Source organism: Pongo abelii, chromosome 10 (assembly GCF_028885655.2).
Source record: "Pongo abelii isolate AG06213 chromosome 10, NHGRI_mPonAbe1-v2.0_pri, whole genome shotgun sequence".
Lineage (NCBI taxonomy): Eukaryota > Metazoa > Chordata > Mammalia > Primates > Hominidae > Pongo > Pongo abelii.
Window position 1 is genome coordinate 73,382,507 of NC_071995.2, and position 14,438 is coordinate 73,396,944.

At 34.8% G+C, this 14,438-nt stretch overlaps 1 protein-coding gene across 13 annotated transcripts in view; it reads right to left on the reverse strand.

Annotated features, from left to right (window-relative positions):
- Positions 1–10,917: 10,917 nt before the first annotated feature.
- CAPS2 (calcyphosine 2) overlaps positions 10,918–14,438 on the reverse strand; it is a 122,765-nt gene continuing 119,244 nt past the window's right edge. For all 13 annotated transcript variants that reach the window (XM_063712195.1, XM_063712194.1, XM_054527404.2 and 10 more), the window contains one exon: positions 10,918–13,990. In XM_063712195.1, coding sequence (XP_063568265.1) covers positions 13,815–13,990 — 176 coding nt within the window. In that variant the 3' untranslated portion in view covers positions 10,918–13,814. The remainder of the gene's footprint in view (positions 13,991–14,438) is intronic.

Consider the following 14,438-nt stretch of genomic DNA (forward strand, 5'->3'; position numbering starts at 1 on the left):
TCGCTTTCTCAATGCCCAGCTTGAACATTCTACTTCAGATATGCCCATCCTCCTACAGATTTCTCATATCCTGCTCTATTTTTTGACTTTTATATTCAGTCACCTTCTAGCATACTATGTTATTTATTTATGTGTTATGTTTATTATTTACACATATCTTCACACACCCCCATTAGAATGTAAGCTCCAAGAGACTTATATTTTTTCACAGGCATGCTTATAACAATGACTGGCACATTATAGATTCTGAATAAATATTTTTTTCATGAGTGAATCCAAAAAGAAAGTATAACACAATTAAAACAAGATGTGTTTACAAGCCATAGATGTAGCATTAAAATTATAACATTGAAAATAAAGTACTTATTTTATTTAATAAAATTAAATAAATTAACCAAGCAGGTGAAAGATCTCTACACTGAAAACTATAAACATTGATGAGATAAACTGAAGAAGACACAAATGAATGGAAAGACATCCTATGTTCATGGATTGGAAGAATTAATATTGTTAAAATGTCCTTACAACTCAAAGTGCTCTATAGATTCAATACAATCTCTATCAACATACCAATGACATTCTTCACAGAAATAGAAAAAACATTCCTAAAATTCATATGGCGCCATAGAAGACCCTGAATAGTCAAAGCAATCTTGAGCAAAAAGAACAAAGCTGTAAACATCACACGATCTGACTTCAAAATATACTACAAAGCTAAAGTAACGAAAACAGCATGGCACTGGCATTAAAAACAGAAACATAGACCAATGGAACAAAATAGAGAACAAAGAAATAAATCCATCCACTTACAGCCAATTAATTTTTGACGAAGATTTCCAGAACACACAATGGGAAAGGACAGTCTCCTCAATAACTGGTGTTGTGACAAATGGATATATGTATGCAAAAGAATGACATTATGTCCTTATCTCACACCATATAAAAAATTAACTCAAAATGAATTGCACACTTAAATGTAACACCCGAAACTATGAAACTACTGGAAGAAAACATACAGGAAAAGCTCCATGACATGGGTCTGGGTGATGACTTTTTTAATATAACCCCTAAAGCACAGGCAACAAAAGCATAAAATAGACAAATCAAATTATACCATGGTAAAGCTTCTGCCTAGTAAAGGAAAATATCAACAGAGTGAATAGAGAATCTAAAGAATGGGAGAAAATATTTGCAAACTATTTGTCTTATCGGGGTTAATAGCCAAAGTATGTAAGGAATTTAAAAAACTTAATAGCAAGAAAACAAATTACCTGATTAAAAAGTGGGCAAAAGACCTTGATAGACTTTCTAAAAAATAAACATGCAAATGACCAACATGTATATGAAAAAAATGCTTAACATGATTAATCATCAGATAAAATGTGTATTAAAACTTCTCACCTGTTAAAATGACTATTATCAAAAAGACAAAACATAAGTGTTGGCAAGATTGTGCAGAAAAGGAAACCTTTGCACACTGTTGGTGGGAATGAAAATTAGTATAGCCATCATGAAAAACAGAATGAAAATTTCTTAAAAATTAAAGAGAATTACCATATGATCCAGCAATCCCACTACTGGGCATATTTGCAAAGGAAATAAAATCAGTAACTTGAAGAGACATTTGTACTTTCATGTTTGTTGCAACACTAGTAACAATAGCCAAGATACAAAATCAAGCTAAGTGTCCATCAACAGATAAATGAATAAACAAATGTGGTACATATACAGAGTGGAATACTATTCAGGCATAAAAAAGAAGAAAATCCTGTACTTTGCAACGGCTTGGATGAACCTGGAGGACCTTATGTTAAGTGAAATAAGCCAGGCACAGAAATACAAATACTGTGTGGTCTCATTCATACATAAAATCTAAAAAGTTGATCTCCTACTAATATAGCATAGAATGGTGGCTACCAGGGCCTAGGGTGGTTGGAGGGTGGGTGGGATGTTGGGGAGATGTTGATCAAAGGATACAAAATTTTAGTTAAAAGGGTGAAAGAAATTCAAGAGATCTATTGTACAATATGTTGACTATAGTTAATAATATATTGAATTTTTGAAAAATCCTGAGAGTAGATGTAAAATGTTCTTACCACAAAAATAATAGCTATGTGATGTAATGCATATGTTAATTAGCTAAAGATAGTCATTTCACAATGTGTATATACTTCAAAACATCATGTTGTATTAATACATACTAAATACACACAATTTTATCTGTCAACTTAAAACAATTTAAAATTATAACGGAATGCCAATGTTTCAACGTTATTTATCTAAAAATATAAACTCCATGCAGAATTTAGAAACTTAAAATTGTAAAGGTACAAATTTTTCAAAAAAACTTTAGCCTGGATTTCAATTCTTCCAAGACTTTTCAAGTTTGTTTCCCTTCCCACCTACATCGATTTTGTAATGACCTGGGAACCCCATTTCTCCTCTTCTTAAAACACTGACTACAAGTATAGTATAGTATAATATAGTATAGTATAGTATAGTATAGTATAGTATAGTATAGTATAGTATATGGTCATGCACTCTGCTAAAATTTCTCAAGAAAATAGCTACAAAGGAAGATATATTTACTAACAAACTATGTCTCTTATTTTTATGATTAGAATTTATTCCTAGGTCAGGTAAGCCTCAAGCAGAAGGTGAATGACAGGGAGTTGGAAATGGATTTGGGGAATAAATAAGTAAGTAGGCTTGGAGATAAGGACTAGTCAACCTTTGGATAGTCAGGTTTACACTAAAAACAAAAAGACTACTTTTTCCAAGCACTAAGTTCTCTGCAATTAGTAATAGGTACTATGGCATTGTGTGAAATGAGGAGGCAGGACAGAAATAGCAGAAAGGCAGAGGTGACTGTATTAGTTTGCTAGGGCTTCCTTAACAAACTACCACAAACTATTCACCTTAAACATAAGTAAGTTTATTGTCTTACAGTTCTGGAGGCTAGAAGCCTAAAGTCAATACGTGGGCAGGGTTGGTTCTTTCTGAGAGCTGTGAGCGAAAGATCTGACCCAGGACTCTCACCCTGGCTTACAGATGGCCATCTTCACGTTCCTGCGATGTTTTCCCTGTGCCTTTACACAGTCTTCTCCCTGTATATATATCTGTTTCCAAATTTCCCCTCTTAAGACCCCAATCATATTGAATTAGGAACCACCCTCACGACTTTAGTTTAATTTGCTTACCTCAGTGAAGACTGTATCTCCAAATAAAGCTGCATTCTGAGGCACTGAGACTTAGGATGTCAAAATACAAAATTTGGGGCAGGAGGTGTCACAATTCAACCAATAACAGTAACTAAAGCCTTTTTGCACACCTATGTTCCAAGAACTTTATATTTTGTCTCATTTCATCCCCTTAGTTTTTAAGGAGAATCACTTTTTGATAACAGAGATCTGAGGCTTATTATTGTGCCTGGCCAAGCGTTTTATTCTGCACAATAATACACTTGACCTCCCTTGAGTGTCTGTAGTAGGCAAGTCACTAAAGTAGAAATAGAAGACACTCTTAATGAAGTATCAAAACCATATATTTAAAACTTTCTCACCACAAAACTTTCAATGGAAAATAAAAATTGATATTGTAACTTGAGGCACTAAATTCAAGGAATTTTTTTAGAAATCAAATCCTGAAGACCATGGTATATTCTTCTAATATTTGTAAAATATTCACATTTTGTTTTTTGTCTGAATAAAGTGCAGTCTGTTTTGAGTCCCCATCCCGTAGGCTGGCAGGCAGGGCTGGGGGCTGGTGTGAGTTAATAGACGTACCTGCCCTTTGATGAAAAATTCAAGAGACACCAAAAAACTCAATAGTCAAGATAAATTTTATTTTAATGTTATATTTAAAAAAATAAAAATTGATCCAAAAACTTTGTGTTGAACAAAATATAAAACATTTAAATATAGACAAGATCAGTATGACAGATTTTTCTTTTGCTTCAGTCTCCAATATAGCTCTGTCCATCACTCTTCCTGATTCTGTCTTCATCTAGAATATTTTGTTCATTCTGGATCTTTTAAAATTATGTTAATAGTTATATGTTAAAATATTATTCATTTGATTACTAAGGGTGGGGTTTTTTTGGTGCTGCTTTAAATGTTATGCATGGGTGTGTGCCTTACTTGCCTCATTGTGACCGTAACCCAGCTGGCAGGACATTCAATATTAATTGTTCGGGGACTGGGCTTTCCTCTGCCAATGATTGATCCCACAGGGGCCTGGAGATCTCACACAAGTCAGAATATTTGGAGTATGGCCTCTGGTCTTCAATTCACAATGGTTACTGTAATGAAGTACTATTGTTATGAAAACATTCTCTATAATTTGCTATGTTGAAAAAAAAAGGGACAAAAATCTTTCTCAACCCTACACTCACCACTAGTTACTGCCCCATAACTCAGTTTCACTTTGAGGTAAAAATCCTCAAAAGGGCCATCTCACACTTACTAAAACCACATTCTCAATTTTGTTTTCTTTTCTTTTTTTTTTGAGACAAGGTCTTTCTGTTGTCTAGGCTGGAGTGCAGTGGCATGGTAACGACTAACTGTACCCTGGATCTCCTCGGTTCAAGTCATCATTCCACCTCAGCTTCCTGAGAAGCTGGGACTACAGGCCTGTGCCACCATGCCTGACTAATTTTTTTTATCTTTTTTTTTTTTTGTAAAGTCAGGGTCTCACTGTGTTGCCCAGACTGCTCTCAGACTCCTGGACTCAAGCAATCTGCCCGTCTTAGCCTCCCAAAGCACTGGGATAACAGGCATGAGCCACCATGCCTGGTCCTCATTTTTCATTTTCTCTTCAAACCACTCCAATTTGGTTTTTCTCCGCCATTTCATGTTGTCAAATCCAGTGGCTGCATGTTTGCCCTCATTTTATTCAGCATAGTTTATCATTTCCCATACTTGATTACAGTTTAATTTCTTGGCTTCCATGTCACTATGTTCTTCTGACTTCCCACCCCCATCGCTGGCCAACCTGTTTCAGCCTTTTTTGTTGGCCACTTTACTCTTATTATACTTCCAAATGTATTCTAGGGCTCAAACCTTTGCCATCTTTTCTGTCTATATCATACCCCAAAGAGTCTCACAAAGTCTCAAGACTTCAGATGCCACTTATATACTGATGATTCTGTATCACCAACCCTGGCCTCTCTCCTGAGCATCTTTACTTATAAATCCAATTACTCATTTGACATTTCTATTTAGAAATGTCTTAACCTATGGATAAAGACTCTTAACCTATGGACAAAGCAAGTGTTTGCTTTTTCCTCTCAAACCTGTTTTACCACTAATTTTCCCCATTCTTAGTAAATGGCATCACCACCGCCACCCAGTTGCTCATTCTAGCCATCATGCTTGCTTCCTCTTTTTCTCTTACAGTACACAGTCCACCTACACGTACTGTTGACAGTACCTCTAAAATCACAAATCTAACTACATCTCACCGTCTCCAAAGCTAAAACCCTAGCTAGTCCAAATTACCATAATCTCAGACTAGGACTATGAAAGTAGCCCCTTAGCAGGTCTCCTTGCCTTCAGCCCGAATCCATGTCTCTGCTAGCTTTCAGAGTGATCTTTCTAAAGTACAAAATCAGATCGCAGCACTTCTCTGTTTTTCCTTGGGCTTTGACTATAAATCCAAACTCCTTCTTATGGACTATTAGGCTTTATATGATCCAACACTTTACTACCTCCCCAATCTCATCTCCTAACATTCTCTTCATCCTAGGGAACTTTTTTTTTTCCCTTGAACACACCAAACTCATCAGCACTTCAGGGCCTTATTTACTAACTGTTTCTTGTATCTGGAATGCTCTTTCTCTTCTGCTTTGCCTCATTTAGGTCTCAAATAGAATGTCACCACCTGTAAGAACTTTCCTATTCACTCTCTGCTCGTACTATTTATTTTTTCTTCTTTTTAAAATGATTTAACTAAATTATCTTATTTATTTACTTTCTTACTATCTCCTACCACTATAAATTGAACTGTGTGGGGCAGGCAATTTGTGCATATTGTTCTTGGACGTATCTCTTGAACCTGGAACAGTGTCTCATAAAACTACTCAATAAATATGTGTTGAATGAACAAAAGGTTAAATTGATAACTGTATGAATTAATAAATTAATTATTCAAGCCCTTATGGTCCCTTGAGGATGATATCTCTGAAACCTGGGAGTCATATCTGGGATTAACAGCCTGGGTGCCTGGTGTTTGCCACACAGACACTCTCCTCTAAGGGCCCAGGATCTCCCCAGGCAATTGCTGCCAGAAAACAGGGAACATGGCTCTATGCCCTCAGAACCAGAAACACTCTTCCCTTCTCTGTCTCAGAAGAAACTCTCAAAAGTTTCCTTTTCCACTCTAGGTGGGCCTACTCAAGCAAACTCACATACACATGCACACACACACACACACACACACACACACACAGATAGGGAAGTGTATTAGTCAAGGTTCTCTAGAGGGACAGAACTAATGGAATAGAGTATATATGAAGGGGACTTCATTAGGAGAGTTGACTCATGTGATCACAAGGTGAAGGCTGTCTGCAAGCTAAGGAGCCAGGAAGCCAGTCCAAGTCCCAAAACCCCAAACATAGGGAAGCCAATAGTGCAGCCTTCAGTCTGTGGACAAAAGCCTGAGAGGCCCTGGCAAATCACTGATGTAAGTCCAAGAGTCCAAAAGCTGAAGAACTTGGAGTCTGATCTTTGAAAGCAGGAAGTACCCAGAGTGGGAGAAAGATGGAAGCCAGAAGACACCAGTCTAGTTCTTCCACATTCCTCTGTCTGCTTTGATCCTAGCTGCACTGGCGGCTGATTAGATGATGCCCACCCACACTGAGGGTGGGTCTGCCTCTCCTAGTCCACTGGCTCAAATGTTAATCTCCTTTGGCAACACCCTCACAGACACACCCCAGGGACAATACTTTGCATCCTTTAATCCAATCAAGTTGACACTCAGTATTAACCATCACAGTAAGGTTCAGATTCTGAATTTAGTTCTTCACAATTTCTGCCTCAGACTGTGAGACAACAAAGATAAAAGCTTGCCTGACTTATTGGAATTGAGCTGGAGGGTTCTCTTTTATTCTGTCAGATCACTTTATTCCACACAACTTAGATCATATAGACTTACTGTATTATTTTTCTTTTAATATCTCAGAAGAATTTTGTCAACTGTGGGTCATATTAACTCCTCAGTATATTTGACAAAATGTTTTTAATATTCTTGGTCTTATTCAAATTCTATGTAAAGATTTGCTCCACTTACTATTATAAACACACACACACACAAATTCTATGTAACGATTTGCTCTACTTACTATTGAAAACACACATACACACAGTTTAGCAATTGAAACCAACCATTTTACTTTGTTCACAAGAATATAGAAGAGCTTGGCTGCATAGTTCTCACTTGGGATCTTTTAGGTGAATGTAGTAAGGTGTTGATTAGAGGTGCAATCAACCCAAGACATTGCACTTACATGTAGACAACTGAGGTTAGCTCTCAGCTGAGAGGTCAGCCCTAGCTGTTAACCAGAGCACCTATATGTGGCCCCTCTAGTTTGGCGGTCTCAGGTAGTCCGACTTCTTACCTGGTGGCTCAAGTGTCCCAGCAAACAAGGAAGAAACTACACTGCATTTTTTTTTTTTTTTTTTGCCTAGTCTGTAAAGTAACACAGCATCATTTTAGACACAATCTAGTGGCTGCCAGAGACTACGAACAAGTCACCCAGATTCAAGCAGAGGGGACACAGAGCCCATCTCTTGATGCAAAGTCAAGTTTACTATGTAAGAGTATATGAGATGAGAGATACTATTGCAGCTGTGTTTGGAAAACACATGTTACAGAATTCAGGATCATCAGTGGTCTTAGTGTGTACACCAGAGAAAATAGCAATGCTGCCTAAGGTCTTTAAAGACAAAATTAGCCTCACATATGTATCATTTTCCAGTTAATTTGAATAACACAAATTTTGTTACTAACCCCTTTTTTAAGCTGCCACCTTGTTACATGCTTTGAAGGAAAAGAGTTAATAGCCCTAATGCAAGGTTTTGATTTTCTTTCATGGACGCTGCTCAAGAAAGAGAATTAATAATAATGAGAGGCTTATTAAATTCAAGAGGAGGTGGTGGCATACAAATTATTCCTACCTGGTAAAAATATGTTTTTAAAAGAATAGCTCTTATAATTGCTGTTCAGGATAATCAGGGGAAAAAAAAGAAAAGCTTTTAATTAATTGAAGAAAACAGAGGAAATAGAGTATTCAGAATATACATATGTGTGTGTGCGTACACACATGCTGGACTGTGGTAAGTACTATATCTATATCTACATCTCTGTTATATCCATATCTATCTATATTCCATGCTCGCATCAACCTGCAGTTGAAGTAGAGACTCAATAGCTTCCCAAAGTCATGCAGCTAATTTGTAGAAGAGCTCAAGTCTGAAGTCAGTATTCAGTGATTTCAAAGCCTGTGCTCATTCCACATCATTTATATTAAAATACTAATATAAGTACATACTTTTTCTTAATAAAATGGTCATCTGAATGCTTCCTCAAAATAACTTTTCATTTATAACATGCTTTCTAAAAAGTTCCACGATAAAACTCTTCAGCTACTAGATAAATATGCAACTTTCATAAGTGAAACACGATTTCCTTGAAACACAGTCATTTGTTTCATATCAGCTTTATCATCATTAAAAATTCCCAGGAAATTCAACATGTATTTGTGAAGGTGAGAATCTTTACACTTTATAATTAAATTCATTTAGACATGGCTTGGAAGTCCCATCCTAACCTGATAAAAGGGAAAGTTAAAAGCAACAAGGAACTTGATTTTTTTCTCTCCTTGAATAAAATTCGCCCACTGAATAGGTAATTGCTTCTTCAAATCCTTCCAAATGACTTTATTTTGCTTGGATATCCAAAAATTATACAAATCAGCTTATATAAGATTAAAGACAGAAATCTGAAAATGTATATCCATTAGTACATTTTCACAATTTATACAATCAAATCTCCAAAATCCTTTACCATTTCAGTATTTTATATTAAAATACTTTCATTCCATTTCAATAATACCTTAATAAATCATATGTTTTCAGAATAGTGAATTATTATTACTCCCCTAGGATGACATATGCAGGCCTTAAATGCTCTGCTGCACCTAGTTTATGCCCAAGTTGTATCAATTATGGACTTCTGGTATTTGAATCTTTAACTTTACTATTTTAGGCACTGTATATGCCTAAATGCCATGCCATTTTTGGGTCTGTGATGCATACTATAGTGTCTAACAGAGAACTGCAGCTATGAAGTGACTTAAGCCAATTAAGCCATGCACAAGTAATAGGTTCCTTTTGGTAGGTAACCATGGCCCTCTCTGCAAAAAAGTCTTTGAGGTAGGTGGAAATTAGCTACCCCATCCCTTACTTCTAGTTTGTAATAACATACATTTGAGAGTAAGTTCTGCCACATAAACATTTGTTAAACAAACATTTCTTAGCAAAGAGGCCAAAAAAGTTTACACAACCTCTTCTGTAAAATCAATGCAATCCCAGCAGTTTGTCCTTTAGAGACTTCAACCATCACTCTGCATGAAAGGTTCACCAAGGAAGTAGCAGCTACATTACAGGACAGGATCTGCTTACTTTATTATCAGTCAAACAACCAGAAGTCTTTCTAATCCATGGGTGGACCAAGATTCCTTTAAGGCTCTAAGAGCACACTATTTTCATGGATGGAATTAATTATGCTTAGAAGCCTAATTAGCTAGGTATCAGATGTTGACCAAGTTCCAAAAAATGGAAGTGAATATAGTAGCCCCTAAGCAGTGAGGCTTTGTGGAAAAGTGGCCAGCTAGAACAGGCATTCTGTGCATTATTAGGGTGACTTACAGCTTCCATAGGTGAATTTTGCACAGAATTGAATGTTCATACTATTTACGTGGAGTCTACTAAAGTGTTTTGATGCAAAAGTGCTCCAAAACAAGAACTCTGACAATTTCTGCTCAATAAATCACACATTTACCCAGCTGACTAATAATTGATTTAACGCCTACCCCATGTCAGACACTGCTAGACACCCACCAGGATCACAAAGCTGAATAAGATATTGTTCTTACCTTCAAGAAGTTTACAGTCTAGTGAGAGAAACACAAGCAGAGTTATGAGTACAGCAGAAAGTGATGAATGTTAAAGGTACACCCAGGGTGCCAATGGGATCCCAATATATCAGATTCAAGAGTTTGTCTGATTTAACTTTTCAGAAGACATTATTCTTAAGGTAGTATTTGAAGATCAGTATGAATTAATTTAATGCACTAAGTGCAGAAAATAATTTTGGATAAAAGTAGCAGAACAGATATGAAAGCGCAGAGGTTGGAAATCTCACAATCCATTTTAAAAGCTGATACATAGTTCAGAATGACTGGAAGAATGTGGGGAGTGAGCTGAGCATAGGGAGATGAGCTTAAGAAAACCAGATCTTTTAGGTTTTATGTGTTAAGGTCAGAGCTTGAACTTTTCTGAGAGATATGAGGTATCAGGGAAGAATTTTATTCAGGAAGTAATGTATATTGTAAAAGGGCATTCCAACATCAATGGGTTCAAACAGGATTGAGAAGGAGGCAGAGTTGATGAGGGGGAGTACACATGAGAAGTGGTAAGAATTTGAACTGAGGCATAAGCATTGAAAACAGTGAACGAGAGAGATTTAAAGAACCAACGGAAGAATCAATAGCACCTGAGACTGAGTGGATAATAGAGACTGTGAGAAAAATCTAGAATATCTCAGAGCCTTGGCCTACTGCAAGGGTAGTGCCACTCACCCTGTACAAACAACTGACTGGCAGAATAAATAATGATTAAGTGCACAGTCGCTCCAATATGAAGCATTTATTCTTTATTAAGTACATCCAAGAAATCAGTTTACCTCAGAAGTTTATAGAACTTTAAAATAAAAATGGAAGGATATGACAAGAGCTTCTTCTCATGATCAGAAACTAATACATCCATGTCCACCCTGCAGATTCTCTTTGCTCTTCTCTTGCTTGGCTTATTTTATACATGCATTACCTTCTATTTCTTTTTTTTTAAGCACTTTCTTTTTATTAAGCACTTTCATGTTTGTCCTTGCTGGTCAACCTAGTAGTGATTATAGTTTATCAGGGTACATGTTTTATATCTGCAAGCACTACAAACTATAATCTCATAAAACCATGTTACATAATCTGCAGTAAACATAGCCTAATGTACACAATTCTCTCCTGAAATACTTGATAACAAACAACTTAAAATGGCAGCCAAAAGTAATATGTAAAATAAGATATGATCTACAGCTGCATCAAGATTATTAATTACTCTAAGTGACTGCCTCTATGCAGAGTCACTGGTTCATTAGCACATATATGTATATACTATAAAATTTAAAACAGGGACATACATTTTTAACTATAATGTGATTGCTCCATCATGCAAATATGTATGTCCTTTCCATTAAAAGTTATCTTAAAATTCTTATATAATATACCTTGTCTTTTTAATAAAACGTTTTTCCTTAAAATTCTCAACTTTTATTTTTAAAATATAAAAACAGAAAAATCAGTATATACAATTCCATAAACAGTATGGTTAACTGAGAAAGCAATTATATAGCATACAAGCAAGTAACTTACAAAGACATAGAGATCTATAAAATATGCATAACTATAAAATTCATATAACAGCATTACAACATATAATTTAATATTTTAACATTTTCAAAAGGTCTTTTAGAATTACAAAGACTATTAAGCATAGGATTTCAAAAGTCAGTTGTGTTGTGGATGTATGAAATGTCACTTCTCTTAAATGCTCTTTTATTAAGTTTAATACTAAATAACAGATTTTACTATACCAAAATCAAAGAAGAATGCAGGCAGTGAGGCAAATCCAAAAGCAGAATGATTTACTGTGTCACCAATTCTAACAAAATACACCAAAAAAATCTCATAAATAGAGCTATTTCCTACAAATAACCACATGTGAATGCTTATGTTAGGAATATTAAGATTAATACTAAGAGTATGCTGTCATGTTAACACGTTACATTCCAAAAGTAGCTTCCCTTTTTTTTTTTTTACAGTATAACAGACTATACATTTTCTGATTATAGTAACAGAAAAATGTGACATGCCAACATTAAGAACAGGTTTCTTAAGAACTAAATAAAAATTATCAATGAAAAACACTATATGCATATTGAGCACCCCCAGTATTAGTCATTTTTAACAAGAACAATTTGTAGGGTTTAAGATGTCTATAGTTGGATAAATTTTTCCAAGAAAAAGATATGTGACAAAAATAGTGTTATAGACTTATTTCTGCCAAAATGTCTTCTAGCATATTGTTTTAATTTTAATAACCTATTTTTTTAAAAAATCAAGAAATGAAGAATTTAGCCAGTGAAAATAGCACTAAGAGGTTTACACATATTTTCCCTCTCATGTTTTAGTATTAAGTTTTAGTACCTTCTCACATCTTGAAAAGTGCAACTTTGAATTTGTTGGGTTCACATGTATCACATTTCTCATGTTGCTGCCAAGTATAGGTGGATACAGTGATATGTCTAAAGTCATATTCTACAAAGTAAATATTTTCATTTTGAATCACTTATTTTTTCTAATTTATGTTATATTAACATAGAAAATTTAAAATTATGAAGTTGAAAACAACTCATAAAGTTGTCTCTTTTCTCTGTATTCCCAGGAAGAAATGACTAGCAAAGAATTTAGAAAGAATGATTATAATACATGTAACTATTAAATAACATATATTTAGAAGGAAATGTTTCAATTGCTTGTTATACTAAAACAGATGTTTAGAATATCATACATTCACTTTAGGATACAAAATACGCTTTCACATTTTAGGCAATAATTACCGAACTATTCCTTGGATTCATATATGCAACAATATACTTTTAGGATCTTTGTTTAATAAGATAATGTATTGATCTTAATAAAGAACATTTCCCTTTCATATTGCTCAATAACAATTGTATGGTGGTAAAAAGGATTACAGTTAAAAAACAGAATAAAAGAACAAATACAACTGGACATTAGAATAACTACATTGTGCTCTATTTAACTAACAACAGTACATAATTTAGAAGACAGATTTAAAAGACAAGTCAGTATTTAAATGAGCATCATGGGGTAAACCTCCATCATTCGAAATATTCTATATACAGAAAACATCTATAATCACACTGCTTGAAAAATTTCTCTTGCATATCCTTTAATATTTTCATGTGTTAAAAACACATTGAATTATTTCACTGGCTTTGGGCCCAATTCTAATTTATCAAATTGACAATGGTGGCAAATATATTCTGAGGAAGAGGTAGCAAAAAACAATGTGAAAGGACAGGAAACTTGGTTAATAAATAGATGCTACCATAATGTTTGATGCAGATGTATCTTTCCTATTGAAGTTAATAAAAAATGACCTCTAAAATATACGCAAGATAAGTAATAAACCAAAAAGACATCTTTACAAATGTATGGACATGTGAGCAGGCATACACATGCACAAACACTCACACACCCCTACATCTATCTTTCTGGATAGTTCTCTTTCCAGATTCAATGTTTTTGAGAAAAAAAAAAACAAAACAAAACAGACAAAAAAAAACAGAATAAAGGAAGTCCTAGGAAAATATATTCCAGTGTTTGATCATCCTTTACATTGAAATCATCTCTCCAATAAAATGCTTAGTGCTGATGACATATGTATTATTAAAGACTAAATCCCCCATGGAGTACGTAAGATGTTAACAAAATCTTCATCATCTACTATTCCTATACTTAAACCTTCATAGTAATCTTCAAATTCACCATATGACACTTCATCAGACTTGCTGCAGGCAACTTTTAATGTTTCCAGAAAGGATGATATGATTTCTTCCTCTGTTGAATGGCCTGTAAAATAGTACTGAGTATGAAACAGTTTCCTGAAAAGTTCAGTGAAATGACTGATGATGATAAAGGAATACTTAATCATCTTATGAAATACTTTCAACAATTTGAAATCTTTTGTCAAACTACCAGCCAATTTATTTACACATGAACTGGAATTATTTCATCTCATTTGATTTGCCACTCCTTCCCTGCCCCCTGCTCTCCTGCACTGATCTATCTCCAGGATCCCAGTGTAGAACACAATTTTTTTATCATAAATTTTTAAAAAGAACAGAGGAATTCAAAGACGAAAGGAAGCTATAGTGACTGGTCAGATAACACTGAAAAGAGAATAAACAGAGGCCCATATACAATAGTAGAAAAAGGGTCAAAAATTTCTATGTGACCCTCTAAAACGTTTTAAAGTCAGGTTATGTTTTAAATAACAGGCTTAGATGGGAATACTACT